This window comes from Vigna umbellata, chromosome 6, assembly GCF_029865625.1.
Source record: "Vigna umbellata cultivar VRB3 chromosome 6, Vumbellata_1.0, whole genome shotgun sequence".
Taxonomy (NCBI): Eukaryota; Viridiplantae; Streptophyta; class Magnoliopsida; order Fabales; family Fabaceae; genus Vigna; species Vigna umbellata.
Window position 1 is genome coordinate 34652061 of NC_142170.1, and position 22639 is coordinate 34674699.

The 22639-nt window shown below is 36.1% G+C and overlaps 2 protein-coding genes across 2 annotated transcripts; both read left to right on the top strand.

The window, feature by feature from the left end:
- The first annotated feature begins 490 nt into the window (after positions 1-490).
- LOC124842945 (sialyltransferase-like protein 1) lies at positions 491-13793 on the top strand. The gene is made up of 11 exons (XM_088092380.1): positions 491-848; positions 935-1011; positions 1251-1337; positions 1452-1529; positions 1619-1710; positions 1803-2004; positions 2254-2344; positions 9462-9520; positions 9655-9803; positions 12820-12901; positions 12983-13793. Exons 1-11 carry the CDS (start codon positions 731-733, stop codon positions 13373-13375), a joined length of 1428 nt encoding a protein of 475 aa, XP_087948506.1. The 5' UTR covers positions 491-730; the 3' UTR covers positions 13376-13793.
- Positions 13794-14556: 763 nt separating this feature from the next.
- On the top strand, positions 14557-15437 carry LOC124846050 (light-regulated protein, chloroplastic-like). The gene is made up of 3 exons (XM_047323261.2): positions 14557-14795; positions 14868-15026; positions 15230-15437. The coding sequence occupies exons 1-3, from the start codon at positions 14611-14613 to the stop codon at positions 15303-15305; spliced, it is 420 nt and encodes a 139-aa protein (XP_047179217.1). The 5' UTR covers positions 14557-14610; the 3' UTR covers positions 15306-15437.
- The last annotated feature ends 7202 nt before the right edge of the window (positions 15438-22639 follow it).

Sequence of the window (22639 nt, forward strand, 5' to 3'; positions counted from 1 at the left end):
ATATTGTGGGACTTTTTACCATTCCTAATGCTTACATTAAAAAATAAAGGGTTAAATATGTTTTTGATCCCTTAACTTTTAGTGAAAATTGGAATTAGTCCCTCTTCAAAACTTTGCACTAATTTAGTCCCCAAACTTTAGAAATGTGTGAATTTAGTCCTTTTAACCAAATTTTGTTAACTTTATTTGATGTTTCAAACGCATTTCTCAGTTAACATTGAAGCAAAAATATGTCAAATGGTATAAACAACTCAAATGCTATCATGAAAGGCACTTGAAACATCAAATAAACCTAACAAAATTTAGTTCAAAGGACTAAATTCACACATTTTTAAAGTTTGGGGACTAAATTAGGCCAAAGTTTTGAAGAGGGACTAATTCCAAATTTCACTAAAAGTTAAGGGATCAAAAACATATTTAACCCAAAAATAAAATGGTTTATTTGCCAATAGTATATATATTATCTGAAATATATACATGAATCAGAGTCCCTCGGTCTGATTTGGCACCATATCAAAACGCGATTCTCACCTCAGAACGCGAATCCAAACGCGCTTCCATTTGCGTTTCCAATTCCATTCATGAAGCGAAGAAAGTCGGTGACGTTCGCCAGAGCCTAAAACGTCTTCGTTTTTCGGACAGCGGAAGGTGTTTCTTCTCTGCCACATTTTCGTTCCATTGTATGTGACATTGTTCTGTCTCTTTCTCTCTGAGAGTAACTCAAACACCAATGAGGCAGTACAAGCAGGTTTCAGCCCTTAACCGGCGACCCACCGTCCTTTATCTGGTGTGCGCGGTTGCATTGTTCTCCCTCCTCCTCTTCTACATCCAATCCTCTCTCTTCGCAGGTATTATCACCGTAACCACACCACACTTGGAATATCAATCATTCTAATTCTGTTTTCTTAATTTCCGTTTAAATCCGCATGTTCAGGGTCCCTTTCTTCGGCTCGCAAATCCGAAATTATCCGCGTCTTGTCTAACTTTCAGTCCAGTGTTCAGCAATGTGTGGTAACTGTTCGATCTGAAACATTTCTATTTGATGAATAATACTGATGTGGTTATTTATTCATCGTATCATTTCTTAATATTATTGATGTGTAACTCTGGATACACTCACTTCCAATTCTGATAGAACAATCACATAAAAAACATATAAGCATCTGAATCCAAGTCTTGTGCTTTTATTTTTTTAAAAGGATAGAATATAGTTGTGTTAAGATATGTGCTGACGTTGGAAATTGAAACAGGATAAGAGGGGGCTAGGACTCACTGCTCATATAATTGACCATTGTAATTTGATCCTGAAATACCCTGAAGATACCAACAGCTCTTGGGTATGTCTTTCTGTCTTCTCAATTCTGAGTTCTGAGAACTCTTATTTTTTTAATGTTTCGTTAATGGTTAAACTGTTGAGTTTCTTTTTTTTTTCAATGTTTAAATTATTGTAGTACAACGCACAGTTTAAGCACTTTGAGCCGTTGGAGTACAAATATGATGTGTGTGAGGCAATCCTGTTGTGGGAACAGGTGCATTGTAATGACACTCCTTTTGTTCCTGTTTCATTTGAAGTTTCAGAATGAGTATTTACTTGGGCGGATGTGTTGAGATGTTGCAGTATCGGAACATAACAACTGTGTTGACCAGAGAGTATCTTGATTCTCGACCTGGTGGTTGGATGGATTACGCTCCACAAAGGATAGCACAGTTGTATGGATCTTGAAACTTGATTTCAATTTTGTTTATTGGGTTGCATGTGTTATCAGTTAGTGTATGTGTGCTAATGCCTTTTCTTCTTGTAGGGGGACAAAGAAATGCAGCAACAAGACTCTTTGTGAAGAGAACCTCAATGTGTTATTACCTGCAAAGCCCCCATTTCACCCACGACAGTTCCGAACTTGTGCTGTTGTTGGGAATTCTGGGGACCTTCTGAAGACTACATTCGGGAAAGAAATTGATAGCCATGATGCTGTTATTCGGGAGAATGAGGCCCCTGTTAATGAGGTAAACATGTCAACCCATCATAATGGGGTTTAACAATTTCTTCTTTCATTTCTGTTTTCTTGAAATCCTGTTAGTTTATCCAAAGCATAGATGAAACGACCACTTGCTTCTGCAATATCCAACCATTATATTATTACTACTGAACAAGATCCCAAAAAGTGATATAGTATTAGAGTTTGTAGTGCATTTATCTGATATGCTATTAAAAGAGTCGCGGATACTTATTTTGTCCCTTTATGGATTGTGTAGGAATATGCCAAATATGTTGGTCTTAAGAGGGATTTCCGTCTAGTTGTCAGAGGTGCTGCGCGTAACATGGTCCCTATTCTAAACGGATCTGGTAAGTTATTATTTTTTAAATATTTAAACAGAGATGCAAAACTTCTGTTGAAATTTTGGGACATGTTAATCTATCCAGTGTGAAATATAGCTTTAATTTTCTATTAAAGATTTGGCATGCAAAACATCACTATAGAACAAAGACATCCTTGTCAATTGAATCTCCATATATTTGTAATGTGTCAAAAAGTATATAAAACTAGAAAAATAAAAATTACCAACAAAAACATGAAGGGGCTAGGTCAAACCTCAAAATAACATAATCAAAAAAATCTAAACGCAAGTAACCCGTACTTGTTCCTAGGAAACTTTCCCTAATAAATTATGGCATAATATCAAACAAATAAAACTCAATTTTTTTGTTCAAAACCATAGTTGGCAAGTTTATCAAGACTATATTACCCTCTATAAGTATGATATAGAAAAAAAAATGCATAGAAGAACAAAGTTGAAGACATCTTATGATGTAGAAAAAAAATGCATACAAGAACAAAGTTGAAGACATCTTATCTATCTCCCTTGGATTTGCCATGGTACAGGATGAACATCCTTTGGAGCTTCAATCACAAGATTTGAATCTCATTCCTACCAAATTTGCTTCATTTCCTTCAATATGCTTGTTTGATAGGCTATGATAGCAGCCATGATCTCCTCTCAGAATGTAACAATTAGGCCTACTTATGCCACAAATCCTCCCATAAAAAACACCTCTAGTGCCTTAAGAAAATACATGCATTGGTAGCATGTCCAAAACTCCCATGTGCTACTCGAATTGTATTGCTCTTAACACTTCAGATATTGAGAAGAAAACTCACACTTTTTGCATTCAATTTTATATATATATATATATATATATATATATATATATATATATATATGAGCAATGAGTACACTAGCATAAAAGAAAGCATTGGAGATTGTGCCTATAGATGGCAACAGGCTTCAGAATTGGGGAGGAGATAACAAGTATTTACAATTACAAGGACATATATTTTCTGAAGTTTAAATCTAAGGATACTAGGAGGCTACCAATTGACTTGAACAATATTTGCTTCTGCTTGAGCAGGAGAGGGAAATACTCAATAGACTATCATAATGCGATTTTGACTACTATGGTGTCGGGAGCTACAATCCTACAATTATAACAATATTGTCTGTTGAGCATTTCTCTACCAAAGAATTACCATGCAACCATTCTAGACGTAGTTATCAAATTAAAAAAGTTTATGCTAACCCTTGATTAGGATGGTCGGTAGCACATTACAAGTGATCTTATTATCAATCTAAAACCCAAGACAGTAGCCCAGTACAAGATGCTCCTACCTAATGGAGTCTTGAGGAGGTGGACGTGCACAGCATAGTGGCCCTTATCCCAACAAACAGAGAGGTTATCTCCTAGGTTTGAACTACTTTAGTGCCTATAGTCGCTCTCGTTTACAGAAAAATTACTAAAGTTTAATTCTAACCAATAAATCAATGTAGCTGGAAACAATTAGTTCCCTCTACTTAAATTCATATTTTAGAATTTATATTTTCAGACATTTATATTATTTCTTGCTCTTGATGATTGTCTTAACAGATATAAAATTTTAAAATTAATTTATTAAGTAAAAAGTACATATTAGCAAATAAAATAATTTTAAAGAAGACTTAAATATGTTACTTGAGATTAAAAACTGATAAAAATATATTCTTGAGGGCTTCACAGATCCCTCTCATTATCTTCTATATATATTGAAAAAGCAAGAGTACATGGAACACCAAAAGTCTGCACTAGACCTCTAGGTACAGAACTAGGTACTACTCATTACTGTCTAGCAGACTAGCCTTAATGATGATATGTAACAGTAATTATTCTAACACTCTCCCTCAAGTTGGAGCATACAGATTGTATGTACCAAGCTTGGAACAAATAAACTCAATCCGAGGTCCCCTTAATGACTTGGTCAACACATCTGCAAGTTGGTCATTTGATCCAACAAACTCGGTACATATTTCTTTTGACAATAACTTTTCCCGAACAAAATGACAATTAATTTCTATATGTTTAGTTCTCTCGTGAAACACTGGATTTGATGCAATGTGAAGAGCAGCTTGGTTATCACAATACATCTTCATACTCTGGATGTCACAGAAGCTAAGCTCTTGAAGGAACTGCTTCACCCATATAAGTTCACATGTTAGTGACGCCATTGCCCTATATTCAACTTCAGCTGTTGATCGAGCCACTACATTTTGCTTCTTACTTTTCCATGAGATAATGTTTCCTCCAAGGAAAACACAATATCCAGTAGTAGATCGTCTATCAATAGGAGAACCTGCCCAATCGGCATCACAATATCCTGATACCTGAAGGCTTCCTTTTTCTTCATATAACAGCCTTTGCCAGGGAGCCTTTTTCACATACCTTAGAATGCGAATGATAGCATTCCAATGGCCAACACATGGAGCTTGCATGAACTGACTAACCAGTTCAACTGCAAAAGATAGATCCGGCCTTGTAATAGTGAGATAGATTAGTTTTCCAACTAGCCTCCTATATCTCTCCGGGTCGGAAAATAACTCACCTTCTTCTGCTGTTAATTTTTTATTTGGGTCCATAGAACTGTCAACCGGTCTACAATCAGTCATGCTTGTTTCTTGCAAAATATCCAGAGCATACTTCCTTTCGGAGATTACAACTCCATCTTTTGACTGAGCTACTTCAATGCCTAAGAAGTATTTGAGGCTTCCAAGATCCTCGGTTCAGAAATGTCTACACAAGTACTTCTTCAATTGAGATATTCCAGCAGTATCATTTCCTGTAATGACTATATCATCAACATATACTATTAAATAAACACATTTCCTGAGAGATGAATGATAATAAAAGCCTGCATTTCTGCAATCATGATGAAGCACGTGACACAAGCTCCCAAGTATTACTGTGGTGAAGAGCCTGCATTTCTGCAATCATGGCTTGTCGCCATCTAGGATGATCACGTGCTTCTTTCACATTTTTGGGTATAACCACAGAAGACACTGAGGATAAAAGGGAATAAAAGGAGGACGACAGTCTGTGATAGCTAAGAAAATTATAAATGGGATGAGGGTTTCGAGTAGAACGAGTACCTTTTTTGAAAGCAATGGGCCAACCAGAATCATTTTCACCAGGAGACATGGCAGGAGGCGGTGAGGGAGAAGAATCTGAAGGAGGAGATCCACCATTTTCTGGAAGAGGACTACCCATCGGGGTATTGTGGCGGAAGATATCAATATGTGGAGAGGAAGGTTCTGGAGGACCTTGAGCATGACTTGGATTGACTGAGACATTGGAGATATTGGACTCAACCACTGGAAGAGGAAGGACCTGTTGGAGGATATGAACATCTTGAATAGATGGAGAGAAGAAAGGTGTTTGTTCAAAAAATGTAACATCGGCAGACATGTAGTACTTCTTGGTTTTAGGGGAGTAACACCGGTACCCTTTTTGAAGCCGAGAATAGCCTAAAAAGACATATTTGATTGCACGAGTGGAGAGCTTGTCTAGCCCCAGAGACATGTCGTGAACAAAACAGACACAACCAAAAACTCAAGGAGAGGTGTGAAAGAGATGATCATTGGGAAAGAGAATGGAGAAAGGGACTTTATTATTGAGAGAGGAGGAGGGCACCCTATTAATAAGAAAACATGCAGTTAAGATGGCATCCCCGAGTGATGAACATGAATATGGGCACCAAGCAAAAGGGTACGAGTAGTTTCAACCAAGTGTCTATTTTTTCTTTCAGCTATACCATTTTGCTGGGGTGTATGAGGACAAGTGGACTGATGCAAAATACCATGGGAGCTAAGGATTGCAGAAAAAGTGGAGGAGAAATACTCTTTAGCATTATCACTTCTTAAGATTTTAATTACTTGACCAAATTGGTTCTTGATTTCATTTAAAAAGGATGTGAAGATGGGTAACAATTCAGAGCGATCTTTCATTAGATAAACCCAAGTACATCTAGAATACTCATCAATAAATGTAACAAAATACCTAAAACCAAAAGAAGAGATGCGACTAGGTCCCCAGACATCAGAATGAATAATAGAAAAACTAGAATTACACATTGATTGAGACCTTTTAGGAAAGATAGATCTACCATGTTTTCCTAGTTGACAAGACTCACATTCTAAAGTCTGAAGACCACTAAGTTCAGGACACATCTTTTTTAACTTTGACAAGTGAGGATGGCCAAATCGGTCATGTAACACTTTAGGGGGAAGAGCTGCAACACAGGATACACGTGGACGAGATCCAAAATGGTATAAACCTCCAGCTTCATATCCTTCTCCAATCTGTCTCCCCGAGCCACGCTCCTGTATAACAAAAGATTTTGAATCAAAAGTTATTGAACAATGTAACATTTTGGTTAACTGACTTAAGGAAAGTAAATTGAATGGACAGTTAGGGACAAAAAGAACAGATTTCAGAGTGAGAGAGGGAGACAGGGAGACTTGACCGACTCCCTTTGAACAAGTTTTAGAGCCATTTGCAAGGGTAATGAAATGGGGTTTTTCTTGGAGGGAAAGGGTTGAGAACAATGAGGTATTACCAGAGATATGATCAGAAGCACCCGAGTCAATTACCCATGAATTTTGACCTTCCATGGATTGAGAAATGCAAGCTGTGGATGTACTTGGGGATTGAGATGATTGGGCCAAGCTGTTAGACTTTAATCGCAGATATTCTTGATACTCTTCCTCAGTGAACTTGGAGTCGGAAATTGGAGTTTCAGCCTTAGAGATATTGACGGTTTTTGAAGGAAAACCATGCAAGGAGTAGCAATTTTCTTGAGTGTGACCCACCCTCTTACCGTAAGTGCACTGTGGACGTCCTCGACCTCCACCTCCTCCTCCTCTAGTGCACATCCTCCTATTCCTCGCGTGGCAACCATGACAGATGGTTCCATTGTTTCATGAGCTTCCTGAGATTGAGGCACTGGAACACAAAGAAGACGTGTGGTCAAGGCTTCCAAGGAAGGGACTTCATGACCTTTCAGAAGTTGATCTCTGATATGATTCAAATCTGGATGTAAAGCTTGGAGGATCATCACCATATAATACTTGTCAAGCTTCTTCTTGATGTCTTCCGAAGATTCCACTTCCAAGAACATTCTCAACTCTTCCACAGCAGCTTGGGCTTCAGTCATGAAGGAGACCATATCATGGTCTGTCATTTTGAGACATGCAAGTTTGTTTGTTGGATCATAAAGACGTTGAATATCATTAGTATAAATGCTTTGAGCTTTCTTCCAAAAAGAGTGACATGTTTTGAAGGCTCTAAGAGATATCAAAAGTCGGGGTTCCACAGATTGCCACAATAGGGCACACAATTGGAAATCTGCTTGTTTCCATTGTTCAGCCTTTTCAGAAGGTACTTGGCTTCCATCCTGCTCAAGGTGGTCATAATGTCCTTGACCGAGGAACCACATTTCCACGGCAGCAGACCAAGACAAATAATTCTTTTTGTTTAGCTTTTCGAAAGTAATGGAGGGACTTCCAGAGAAAGAAAGAACACTTCCAGACGCCATTGTTGATAAAAATAGGAGAAAGAAAAACGCGGCAGTGAGGAACCAAAAAACCGAGAGGGTTTCTTAGGGTTTTCTTCAAGGGAAGCTTCTGAACATAACTGAAGTAGGGTTTTGAGGGTGTGAACAGAGAGAGGAGGCTTAGGCGACAGCTATGGAGGTGTCGCGGTGACCTTTCGACGGGCAGAGGGCGGCGCGTGAACAGTACGCGCCTGTTCGCAGCGCACAAAGAAGCGGCGCGTGACGGAGCGTGGAGGAGAATCGGACTCCGGCACTGGTGGGGTTGGTCGTCATGTGAAGAGACGAACCAGATCCAGTGGTCGTCGGACGAAACAGTGACGGCGGATGGTGGCAGACGGCGGCGGACAGATGTGAGATGGCAGAGAACCAAGTTGAAGAGCTTTAAACTGCAGTTGACAGCTGCAGGTAGTGACAAGACAACCGCGGACAACAACAAAGGACACCGGACAGATGCGAACGACAATGACAATGCTGGTAGACAACCCAGGACAGAAACCAGAGCAGGTTCATCTACAAAAACCAACTTGAGATTACAAACTGATAAAAATATATTCTTGAGGGCTTCCCTGATCTCTCTCATTATCTTCTATATATATTGAAAAAGCAAGAGTATATGGAACACCAAGAGTCTGCACTAGACTTCTAGGTACAGAACTAGGTACTACTCATTACTGGTCTAGCATATTAGCCTTAATGATAATATGTAATAGTAATTATTCTAACAATGTTTTTAGTCTGATAGATCTGATAGTTGTCTTTTTAGTCCTTACAAATTTGCAGAAATTAGTCGTTAAAGACAAAATTGTTTTTTAGTCCTTTTTAGAAAATAATCTACAAAAGTTAGTCCTAAAAAAGTAGTTTTAGTCATTTTTTGTCCACTTTGTTAGTATTGTTGCTTACATGACAAACAGAGGACATGTCACCAACTGTCATTTGTAACTAATGAATTCACTCTAAAAATAAGACATGTATCATTATTAGACATGCCAGTTTATTCTTTTTTGATTTTTTATAAATTTTTATTAAAAGGGGCTACAAGTTAGTTCCTTTAAGTGATGAAATTAGTTGGGTGAGTGATGGAATATGGAAATCATGTTTTCCATTGGCTAGATTGTGTTCGTTCAAGGGCCATGGGTTTCATTTCCTCTAAAATATGTTTTTAATTATTTACTGCCGATGTTTTGGGGAACTAATTTCTGCAGATATTTTCTTTAACGACTTGGAAAAACAATTGTATTATAAATTGAAAGACTAAAACCATATTTAAGCCTTTTAAAAAAGTTGCTATTTTGATAAACATGTAATAAAATGTTAGATTCCTGTAACTATGTGTAGACAAATATATTAATATATCTCGACATCTGGTGTCTAAAGCTCAAATTTACCGGGATCAATTGGTTGGTTCCTGCACAAGTTGTGGGAAGTAGAAATCTAGAAGTTTACTACATATTATGAGATTTTAATCCTAATTTTTTCCTTGTTTTCGTTTGTATGTTAGTTCATGGTATCTATATAATGAAAGGATTAAAACTTGTTCTTTTGCAGACACTGAGGTTCTCATAATCAAAAGTCTGACACACAGAGAAATCAATGCAGTTATAAAGGTGAGAATCTGTTCTTTATAACCGTTTTATTGAATGCTTTTAGGTATATATCAGTACGGATGGGAGCAACTGGATACCTAGCTACTTACTAGAATAGTTTTATCTACATTTTTTCAAACTACTTTTTATGGCAGACCATACCCAATCCAGTCTATCTCTTCCAAGGAATTGTACTACGTCGAGGTGCCAAAGGAACTGGAATGAAATCTATTGAGTTAGCGCTCTCCATGTGTGATATCATTGATATATATGGATTCACTGTTGATCCAGGATACACTGAATGGTTAGTTTCTCTATTTTGATATTGATTATTTCTCAAATTCTTGGTGTTTCCTCCATCGATACACAAAATCTTAATTTTTAAATTATTTGTTTATTTATTTTTGTAAATGTTAGGTTGTGATACTAAAAGACTTTCGAACATTTCATGTTGAAATTTGAGATAATATCTTTAGAATCTTCCTAATTAGAGGAAATAGATATATAATCTTTTATTTTATTTTTAGTTTCCCTATTTTCCTTTTTAAAAGAATTAGATTATTACAAACAGAGGGTATCATAATGTATTTTTTATGATTGAGAATAATAAATCAGTCTTATTTTTTAACTTGGTATCAGAGCCTACCTGATCCGCTTCCGCGGTCTTTGTTGTCTACCGGCGGCCCCCTAAAAGTCTTTTCTTTAACATGTGTTTTTATTGAGCTCCAATTGCCCTAGTCAAGTTCTGCCTTAGAATTCTGGCCTTTTATCCATTATTACCAAATACAAAGCTTGTTTGAGTATGATCACAATGGGATTCAAACCCATTCCCTTTCGGACCAATAGCTGAAATTGGCACTTTAGATCTGTTGATGCCCAATCAATTTTGGCTCCTTTTGGGATTCTTATTGACTGCTAGTTGAATCAAAGAGACCGAAAGTCTCTTCGAAGAACCCAAGAAAGGCCACTGCCTTTGCTGCTTACTCCGCTGTGCAATGCCTCTCTCCACCGCTAGTCATCGTCCGCCGCCAGCCTCCATACGTTGCCAGCTACTGTCCGTCGTTGGTCACCGTCGTAGTTCTGACCGATGACTAGCGGATCTGGATCGTCTCTTTGTGTGCGACCTAACCCTGGTGGTCAACACCTTAGACTCCTCCGCACGTGTCGTCACGCACCTCTTTCTCGTCTCAGGTTTTTCACTCTGTTGGAACCCAGAGAAAAATCTCTCTCTGTCTCTCCCCATCTTGTGGAGTTGTTCAATTTGGGAACATGTCCCAGGAATCTCAGCGCGCCTCCTCTCTCCGTCAGATCTCGTGTATATGTTTGTCACGCGCCGCTGTCCCGGTGTCGGAATCACACCGCGCCGCTTCCGGTTGACTCGCCGGACCTCCTCCTCTCTGTTATGACCTTCCATAGCAAGATCTGCGTCTTCTTTGCTTCTCACTATTCGTCGCAAGCTTCATTCTTTTTTTGTTTCTCGAGCAACAGTGCTTCGTCTCCGCTACTGATGCCGCTGATGCGCCAGCTCCTAGTACTACTTCTCCTGCTTCCGTCATCTTCTCCATTGAGAAGGGTTCTCTGCCTTCACGGGCTTTCTGCCACCACCAATGGGTTTCTTCTTCCTCTTTCTTGTGCGGCATTGATTGGTGCTTCTTGCCGACGTCTCTGCCGCTTATGCTGCCGAATGCACCGACATCTATGGCCAAGCTGTCTCCACTATCTGGTTACAATTCCGTGATTCTCTCTTGCAAGTGTGATGTCCCCGTTGGCCTGTGGCATGAAGGGGAGTCTGTTTATGTTCCAGTCAACAATTCATTAGCCTTGTTGGCGGGTGCTTTAATGTCGCTGGTGCTGCAGTCAGTTGTATGTTGCTGCCTCAAGTTTGTCGATGTTGCCTCAATAAGCTACCACATTTTCTTTAGTCAAGATTAAGAGTGTCTCGTGAAGTGCATTAGCCGTCGTTTTCGCTGTTTGTCGTGAGGGAAAATATTTTTCAGCCCTTGGAGAGAACTTTCTTCTTGGGCTAGAGTTTAGCCCGTACTTTTGTGATACAGTGTAAGTATCACCATTTGGGAGTAGTCCAGTAGAGAACTTAGGACCTCCAAAGTGTCTTCGATATTTGGTGTTTTTTGGTTTCTACCATCACTAATGTGAAAGGCTCTCTTCACCTTCAATGCTTTGTTATAATAGCTCACTGAGAGTTGTTCTTTGAGACCGCCCGCTGAATTGACTCTTTCGAAGTTATGGGATTTAGATTTGTCCCTCGTACGGATCAGTTCTCACCAGTTCTTCCACCTACACGTTCTGTTGTTCAGTCGTGAGGAGGAGAAAGTTCCAGCCGCTGCAGGGTAGTGTAGTGCCTGCAGGTTTGTTGCTGTTAGCCTCTGCAGGACAGATGTTGCCTGAAGGCTTGTTGTTGTTTAGGGCAGTTAAGTCCCTGAAGGTTTGTTGTTGTTTAGGGTAGTTAAGTCCCTACAGGTTTGTGGGTTAGCCTTTTAGTTCCAGCCACTGCAGGGTAGTGTAGTCCCTGGAAGTCTGTTGTTGTTAGCCTCTGCAGGACAGTTGTTTCCTGAAGGCTTGTTGTTGTTCAGGGCAGTTAAATCCCTGAAGGTTTGTTGTTGTTTAGGGTAGTTAAATCCCTACAGGTTTGTGGCTGTTAGCCTTTGAAGGCCTCCCATATGTTACTAATAGAAATCATGTTCTTAAAGTTTTGTTATTGTTCGCCACTATTGATAGTAATCCAGTCCCCGCAGTTTGTTGTTGTTCGCCACTGGAGGCCCTTCATCTGTTATTGTAGTTTGTTAATGTTTGCTGCTGCAAGTCATCATCCATTTTTAATGGAAATCTCTCTCGTCCATTGTTTTCCAAGTTGAAGTTTCATGGTGCTCGTTCGCCCTCGTCCATTGTTGTCCAAGTTGAAGTTTCATGGTGCTAGTTCGCCTTCGTCCATTGTTGTCCAAGTTGAAGTTTCATTGTGCTAGTTCGCTTTTGTCCATTGCTGTCCAATTTGGTTTATTGATGTTCTCTACAATTGAGTTTGACTACTATTCCAAGCTTGGTTCATACAATCTTGTATGATCCAGCTTGAGGGAGAGTGCTGTAATTTGAGATAATATCTTTAGAATCTTCTTAATTAGAGGAAATAGATATATAATCTTTTATTTTATTTTATTTTCCTAGTTTTCCTATTTTCCTTTTTAGGAGAATTAAATTATTACAAATAGAGGGTATCAGAATGTATTTTTTATGATTGAGAATAATAAATCAGTCTTATTTTTTAACTTTTCATCTTCCCTTTTTATCTTTTTTTTTTCTTATAGGACAAGATACTTCTCTAAGCCTAGGAAGGGACACAATCCACTTCAAGGAAGAGCGTATTACCAACTTCTAGAATGTCTTGGGGTATACCTTAATTATAAATTTCTATACACAATATATTTAGTGTGTATATTTTATAATAATTTCGAGTTGTTTTATTGTCAGGTAATCAGGATTCACTCGCCCATGAGATCTAAGAGGAGGGAAGACTGGTCAGATATACCTGGTAGAGAAATGATAAGGCAAGCACATGCAGCAGCTTTGCGTTTGAAAAGGAATGAAGACGATCATGGAGGTGATTTAGGGCAGTTTGGCAATTGTAAGGTGTGGGGCAATGTGGATCCAGAGAACAGTGGACCTGTTTCAGGATCACCAGACATGAGTGATGTCAGGAAATATTCAAATTATAGTAAATGGGAAGTGATACCTTTTGAGAGTTTGAGGAGGGAAGCACAGGATCATTATAACCAGATGCAAGGGGTCTCTCTATATAAAATGGACGGCAATAGGTTGGATGATCTAGTTTGTGTGAGACATTCCTCAAAATCTGATGCGTAAGTGGTGCCTTTGCTTTCTATTGTTATTATTTGATCGTGCCCAACCTTCTATAGAATCTTGGATGAAGTTACTTTCTCTGAGGGCTGCTGACATTACTTCCCAACAGCGTTCTGTTTCTTCACTTATTGCAGCCAGAGCGTAGCACCAATCTCAACTCCAAGTGAAAAAATGGAGTGAATATGCATAATTCCACCAATCCTGGTGATTCATGTTAGAAATCACACTACAGGAATTCTGACCCCAGAAGTTTGTTGTACCATTTTTTTTTTCAGTTCTGGAATGGACAGTCCTTAGTCCGTGGCATGATAGGTATCTAACTTCTATAATGTACTAATTGTCTAAAGAAGTATCTGCAAAAAAAGAAACATTTTTTTTATGATGATGGATAAAGAAAATGATAGTGAGCTGTTTTGTTTTACGAGATTTTCAATGTATTTATTTTGTTGCTAATTTTGTTTCCCCTTTATTCATGTCTTTTCTCTTTTCTCCTCTTGTCACTACTTATCTTGAGTTTGTTACCACAAATTGTTGCGTGACTTATTTTGCTGAATTTACCTTTTCATTTTGTTTACTAATTGGTCAGCCTCAAGATCAATAGCTCTTCAAATATGTGACTCATGCAACATGTTATCTATTGTTGGATGGGTAACTCAAAGTTGATCCTATTCCTCTAACATTTAACTACTTCTATTAGGCAATTCTCAATTATAAAGTTATGCAAATAAAAAGTTTTGCCTTGTCAAGTTATCCATCAACAAACTCATTTTTTTACATTTTATTTCGTTTTCTTCTCCCTTATCAGCTTGTCAATTTTACTGTAAAGTTGATAACAATTTAAAACTTAAATTACTTTGTTTACTTAAAAAAACTTAAATTAACAATTAAGTTACATTTTACGGATAGAGCTTCTCTAACAATTACTTTATTTATTTACAAAACTTAAATTTAAAACCTTAGGTGAAGAAGAAAAATCAGGGTGGTTCTTACTATTACAATGATCAAAAAATTCCAAGAGCTTCATAATAAATATCTTGAGTTGATGGAACCCGCTATAGCAGGATGATTCCCAACACAAAAAGACAACCTTATCCCACACCTTAAATATCTCACTTCATTACACTCTTGCACTGTCATATCCTAAACCTTATCTCACTCCATTTTCTTGTATAAATAGGAACCACTGCTCCTCATAATCTTAATCCAAGCTCAAAGTTCAGGAAACCAACACCTTCAAGATGCAAACAGCTTTAACCTTTGCTGTCCCCAACGTTGTGCCTTTGGCACCCACAAAGACTGTCACCCATCTCACCAACTTCCCTACCAAATTGAAAACCCCACGCCCCTCCCCTCGTTACTCTCCAATAAGGGTTGCAACTGTGGATCCCGACACTTCAACAGTGGACTACAACTCGGCCTTCTCGTAAGCCATTCCTTCTATCTTCCTTGCATGAACATGTCTGTTTGTGTTTTTTGATGGCTGCTCTGTTTTCAGAGTGTTTCCAGCAGAAGCATGCGAAACTGTAGGAGGGGAAGCCTGCATGGCAGAGATGTACCCTGAAGCCAAGCTGCAGCCACAAGCTAAGAACGACACACCACGAACAGCTACAGAGAACGTTGAGAGAGAGTATCTTGAATACAATGATCCTCAAACGTAAGATCTCTCATCAACCAAAAAGACACCCTTTTACAAATACCAAATCAATTGAGATCAATTTTCACACACTTTTGTTATAAAGATTTATACACGCAGGATGATGGATCTATGCAATTCAGAATATACTCATTTTATGGACTTCATTGATTTGAATTCAGAACAGTGGAAAAGCATTATGATTTTGTGGATGTGTTTTGCAGGGTATTTCGGGGAGAGGCTTGTGATGATCTTGGAGGAACTTTCTGTGAGCCCGAGTTTCAGAAGAATGTGTATTAGACCAAACACAAAATCTTAATGTTTTCATGTCTACTTAACTTTTCATATCAACTTATGTGTTTAGTTGTACATAGTTATAGACTCTTTTGACTTTCGTATAAATTTTACAATAATTATACACTAAATTTGATAGCTTTGACTCTCCTTTTTCGTTGGTTTAAAATTAAATTAAATAAAATGAGTTTTCTATTTACTGGGCATTCTTTTAGTTCTTCACATAATTTGTTAACATTTCTTTAATATTAATTTGATTTTCTAAAAGCAAACATCAACTTTTTCTGATGCGATCTGATAAATCTTTAGATTTTGTAAAATTAAACAATTTTAATGGAAGGTTAATTTTTCATTTAGTTGATTGTATAAAAATATTATATATATCTAAGATATTTATTATAATTAGTTTTACAATATGTTAATCAGAGTAATATATATATATATATATATATATATATATATATATATATATATATATATATATTAACAATTAAATTATTGGCTAATTAAAATCACATAACTTTAAAAGATTAAATTTTTTAAATTTGTAATTAAAATTTGAGGGAAACAAAATTGTTCATCCATTAACTTATATACATTAGGCTTATTATCTATTATTTTATTAGTTAATTTTATTCAAAATAATCGCATCTCAGCCAATATTAAATGATTGTCATATAATTATAAATTACCATAAGTTTATTTATTTATTAAAAGCCACAATTAAAAGATACGCAACAGAAACTAAAATATGTGCAGAGACAATAAAAGTGTAGTTGGAAATATCTAGCATGGTGGATAGGCATAGCACTTTCACAGAAGCTAAGGCAATCCAACTTTCTAATGCTTATCCCATTCACAGTAACATGAATGGCAACCACAAATTTCAGATATTCCATTGTGACACATGTACAAGGATTTATTAGATAACAAGTATTTTTTTCTTAAATAAATTAAATAGTTTTTTCTTTAAGCTAAAAATAACTACAGAAGATAAATAAAAATTTTAAAATAGTTACATAAGAGTGTTTTATCAATTTCTTTTTAGTTTAAAGAGAAATTTTCTTTTTATAATTTTAGATTTGTATATTTTAAATAAAATATTTTGAACTTTATTATGTATGTTTCAGCAAAGAAGTAGACTTGAAAAGCGTGAGAAATGATGGAAAAAAAAGTGAAAATACTTCGTTTGGATAAAGAAAAATAAATTGAAAAGTGAAATGGTATAAAAACATATTAAATACATTTTTTATCATCTAAATAATATAAAAAATTGTGTTCACTTTCTAAACTATATTATAAAATATTTATATTTTACTTTTAAAAATAATGCAGGAAATTATATTATAATTTGATGTAAAACTCTGCATGTTATATGAGTAATCCTTCACGTCTTATTTATTGAGAAAGCTTATTTATATAACTTTCATATTATACACTAATTAAATATTTTTATAATATAATTTAAGAACAAAATATAATTTTTTATAATAAATTGAAAATGGAAAAACATATTTAACAAAAAAATATTGTGAACGATTGATTGATATAATAAATTAAATTTTTTTATTTATAAAATGATAAAATTATTCACATTATTACAAATTAATTTTAGTCAAATATTAAATTAAAATATTCATTTTAATTTTATTAATATTATCACTTTGTAATTTTATTTTTGTAACGTCCCATTTTTTTCTTGTTTTCTATATCACGAGTAATTATAACCATTAACATTATTACTAAAATGATAATAAAAGAAAAGTTATTCTAATTTTTATAACTTTCAAATAAAATTCTAAAATTAACTACTACAGATAAAACGGAAATGTTTAAAAGTAACACTAATAACTTTCAAACTCTCCTAGCACCTCATTGCTTTATTATCTGACTGGAGCATTTGTAATAGCATTTGTTTCTCTATAACAACATGAGTTATATGATTATTGCAAAACATAACAAAAAGTAAGGGTGAGCCACCAAATAAAAACATTCATGTAGAGAGTATAACAATATTCAGTATACATCAAATCAATATAATCAACAGATCACAACAACCCAATTACCTCAACCACATGTCACGCCAAAAAAGTATCAATACTAACTAGTTACAGCCCATGTGTCATCTTACCGTACCTTACCATACAAAACATGTTCACATAAACAGGAAGGTTCTTTCGAGTCATCCTCCACCGCAGCTTCAGACCTATCTTCTCTGCTCCTCCAAGACTTATGAGTAAAAATGATGGCATACCCTCTAGTCATGGTTAAACACTTTCAAGAAGAGTTGAAGTCATATTGAAAGATGGGTCTAGACTCAATCTCTTGGACCATCTTGGGCTATCATACAGCTTTTGGAGTAAGAATAATTTTGGGCCAAATGATATAGGATTTATTTGGGCTTTGTGTAATGGGCCTAGTAGTATAAGATATAATTTGGGCCTTGTATTTTGGACCAAGTAGAATAGAATTTTGACTACCCAAGTCAACAAAGGGCTAAGGTCCAATTTTGACCAAGGTGGACTTCGACGCCATGATTTGACCAAGAGGTCAACATTTTTAGCTAGCTTGGTGGACAAGAGAGAGTGGATGGCCTTGACAATTGTCACCCTCATATTGGAGAGTTTTTCTTCCTAATTAATGGCTACATGTCACTCTAGGAATGAAGAGTATTTTTCATAGGTAGTGGTCACATGTCATCCTCTCATTTGAGAGGATTTTCACCACTTGTCTTCTTCCGAGGATTTCTCCTTGCTCTCCAAGCTAGCCAAGGTCGCTCTTTTTAGGTTAAAGTTTCTGCACATTTTGAGACACCTCAACCTATAAATAAAGGTGTATCTCCTTCATGTAACTACCTTTGAAATAGAGTAAAGTTATGCTACCATTTTTGTGCCATAATACTCTTGTAAGGTCACCCTAGACTAGAGCAACCAAAGTGGCATCCTCTAGCCACCTTCCTCTAAGAGTTGGCCCAACCTCTCTTAGATAATCATCAAACATCACCTCCATCACCATAAAACATCACAAAATCGTGAGCTTAGCTCTCATTTCTACCAACTTCCGCAAACACTCATTATTCACCCACCTTCACAACTTTTCTTCTAGCTTTAACCCAACTTAGCTAGGAGATTGCCATAAAAAAAACTTCACTACTTTCATAACGGGCACTATACTCAACTCGATTGGAAACTTGGGTGAGACATCATTCCATTTCTACTCCCTCGAAAGATGAAAGGGACAATACTCGAACATTGGTCCCTTCCACTGTCCTTTATAGATGAAGAGACTTATCTCTTCTACTGCCTCTCAAAGGCGAAGAGATACCACTGATGAATCATTATTTTGTACTATTCACTTAGTTTTGCGCACCGAATTGTATTAGTGAGTTATGTTTAATTCTCCATTATAGTCTCATTTTCACTATTTGGGCTTGAAGATTAATTCTTATTTGAATTATTTGGGACTAATTATTCCAATAATTATATGTAGGACAATTTTGAAATCATATTTAGGGACAAAAAAAAGTGTGTCCACATCATTTTCCATTATTGAAATCAACATTATATTTGAATTTCGTTTTTAATGGCTTTGGGCCAATTTTTGGGCAAATTTTGTAATTTGGGGTTTACAAACCCCAAAATCAGATTTCACTTCTATTCTCTTCTCCACCTTTCGTTTTTTTTAGGTTTTCTAGCATTGGACGTTTTTTAGCTTCCCCTTTGGGGCTTAGGTTTGACTTTTATTTCTTCTTCTCCATTGTGTATTGAATCTCGTTTTTAATTGCAATTTCAATTTCGTTTACTATTCTTCTTTTGAATTTACGTTTTCTGTTTTTCAATTTTCGTTTCTGCACCTACACTTTCATTCTCGTTTTCCCATCTCGTTTTCTTATTTGAATGGTGTTTTTATTTCTGTTTTGATTCCATAATTGTGTTTTGTATGTTGCTGTTAATTTACAGAATGAATTCATCTTCGTTTTGCCTATTTTGATTTTGCTTTAATGTTAGCTTAAGTATGCTTGGTTGGTCATTAGTGAAATTGCATCGTTTCTATAAGATTTCTGGACTGTGAATTGTCATTCTGCTACTCTGACTTGGCATAATATTGAATCTGTTTTGCGCTTGCGATTGGGTACACTTAGTTGCCTAATTGGTGTTTAATCTTCGCTTAGTCGATTGGACTGTATGGTGCAGAATTGATTGAATGTGTGCATCGCGTTTGCTAAATTCGCTTTTATGAAAACATGGTTAGTCTTCACTTAGTTGGTTAACTTGTGTTAGATTAGGTGTTAGAGGAGTGGGTATTTGTTGCTAATCCGTGATTGGAACAATTCAATTGAGCTAGTGGCCAATCCTTCCCAATTAGTGTTTGATTTCGTGTTTTAGTTGTTTGATTTCACTATACAAAACTGTCCAAAAACCACCTCCCACCACATGTTCGACCTATTGTTTGAACCAAAGTTTGGTCCTTTTCAGAAACGACCTATCAATCACTTCCTAGTTATACTACATTTCTAATCGTTTATTAATTTAATTCGGATATTACCTCGATCATCACCTTTAGTTTTAAAAAGTATACAAGAAGACACAATATACACGTTATCACAAACATAAAAAAAAAATAACTACACTAAACTACAATAATAATTAGCCTTCCTAGACACACTAAACTACACTAAAAGGTTAATTACTAATACATGGAATATCCTAAAATGTTAGCTAATATTTACCATCCCAAAGATACACTACATTAATACAATTTTAGGCAAAAGGTGCAGTCATTCAATCAATCAAAAGTTCTTGCTTTTAGGAATAACCAACCAGCAGAATACCCTCTCCTGTATGGCAAATGCAGCAACCTAAACCTGCACTACAAAGATTAAAAACACTCCCAAACCTTGAAGTAAATATAATGTGCCAACAACTGCTGTTAAAATATCTGACTACACACTTATTAAAAGCTTGAACACATACAATTTCACAATATAATGTCACCACAAGACTGGCCAAAACAGCATGAAGGAAAATGGATAATTTATACGGAGTTATTTTCTAAATATTTATAAAATCTCATTATTTTTATAATAAAATAAAATTATCTTTAACTTAATTAATTTTGATAAGTTTCTAAATAATATACTCTATCTTAATATTTTTATTTTAATTTTTATTTTAATTGATTATGATAAAAATCTTTAAATAATAAAATCTATTTTAATAATAAAAGAAATAAACATATATTATATACCAACAAAAATTAAATATATAAACATCAATCTATAATAAATCTATAATAATGAGAAGTGTTTATAAAATTCTATTTATATTATAAGATTATTTTAAAGTAAAATAATTTGTTTCATTATTTTAATACATCTATATGCTCTACAATACTCTATTTTATAAACTCATAAACTTTTTATAAACATCAATCTATAATAAATCTATAATAAACCTATTTTAATAACACTTTATAATAATCTATTTTATAAGAACACTTCATCTCTCTAGAACTATATTCCCCAGAGTTCTCTGACTTCTTTCTACAATATCTCACTGTTGAGTTATTTGTTCGACGATCAGGAGGTGCCTAGATGATCCTGGCGTTGAAGGCTTCGTTTTGGACCGATCAATATCTTGTTCTTTAGCTGGTAAGTTGTTTCCATTGTTATCCATACCTTTTTGGACTGAGAACATGCATCATTAAAGCTTTGCATGTGGTTAGCAGTTTTCTCCTTCATTTTCTAGTTAAATTCAAGCTCTAAGAGCTGTTTTCTATCACCAATTGGTGAATTATAGGTTTCTGTTGAGTTTCCTTGCATTGTAAGGCATTGTCAGAGTATCTCTGTGAGTTGGGTTGTTAATCTCTGAGGTAAGGGGAGCTAGAAACTTTATCTCAATTGGTTGTATGATATGTATGTATGATAAATTATGAATTAGTATGTTGTTTTGGGACACTGTTTGTATGCTAAGTAGATTGAATAGTATGTACTGGAATGTTTAATGTATGAAACTGTATTGTGATGTTTATGAATTGAGATGGATGAATTTATCAGTGGTGATTTAACTGGTTGGAGGTATTTTATGTGAGAAACCTGTTATGGTAGGGTTTAGATAAAAAGTGAAGTGAATTGAGCTTGTTTAGTGTAATTTAGAGGAAGTGAGGTAGTGAATTTGAGCATTAGAGGTCAAGTGATGTTATGGCTTGTTGGGGCAGTTTAGATAAGTCATATGTGACTTGTTTGAGTCATCAAATTGGTCAAAATCAGGTTCAAAGTGGTAAATTGGAATTTGGATCTCTAAGTTGAGGAAATTGAGGTTTTAGAGTAGGATTTGATGCATAAACACTTTAGATTGATGTTAGGAAGGTTTAGAATCACTTAGTCAAGTTTAATTAAGTTTGTACAACAATCTATGAGTGTTAGAAGTTGAGAAAATTGAGTAGAATTGGTAAGTTGTGGTTGAGTTGCATAATTCTGCAGAATTTCGTTCTGCAAATTATGCAGACTTGCTGTGTGAATGGATTCGCATAGCGAGTCACCTTGGCAAGGTGCTCTCTGCCAAGGCATTCGCACAGTGAATGGGTGCGCTGTGCGAATGAATTGAGAGGGTTGCTCTCTGTTTGTTGATCCGCATAGCGAATCAAGTCGCTATGCTACTGGTTGGGGTCTCGAACTATTATTCTTTTTATTCGAACAACGAATGAGTTTCGCTCTACGAGTGCTTAAGGAGCATGAGCCACTATCTGAGGTTTTTGCATAGCGAGCTGGGACGTTATGCGAGGGGTCTGGGGTCTGATTCAAGTCAGGGTTTATTCGCATAGTGAATATAACCGCTATGCGAATGGTTTAGAGGGTGTGGTCTCTGTTTGAGGATTCGCACAACGAGCTAGGTCGTTGTGCGAGACGCCTCTAGTTTCGCTATGCGAATATGTGCGTTGTGCGAGGGTTTCAGTTCTAGTTCACTCTTCTTTTGATCTTAGATTGTTTTAAATGAAACATTGAGTGTTGTATGAAGAAAGTTGAAGTTGTATCATGTAATATCATTGGTTATTGATGTATGTTGTATTTCAAAGTGTAAGTTGGTGGTTTCAAAGTGTAAAGTTCAAAGTATGGTTAATGGACGTAATTACATGATCCTCAAGGAGAGGAAACATGGTGGTGCCCTATGTTGTGATTCAAAGTGAAATCTCTAGTTGAGATTCAAGTAAGTTTAGAATGAATGCAGGAGCTTAGTCTTGGGGGTTATCCTGAAACTCCAATGCTCTTTCATTCTCAAGTAGAGAGGATTGATCCATGTCGTGAGAAGTAGTAGGAGGTCCTAGTCTTGGGTGCTTCCAGT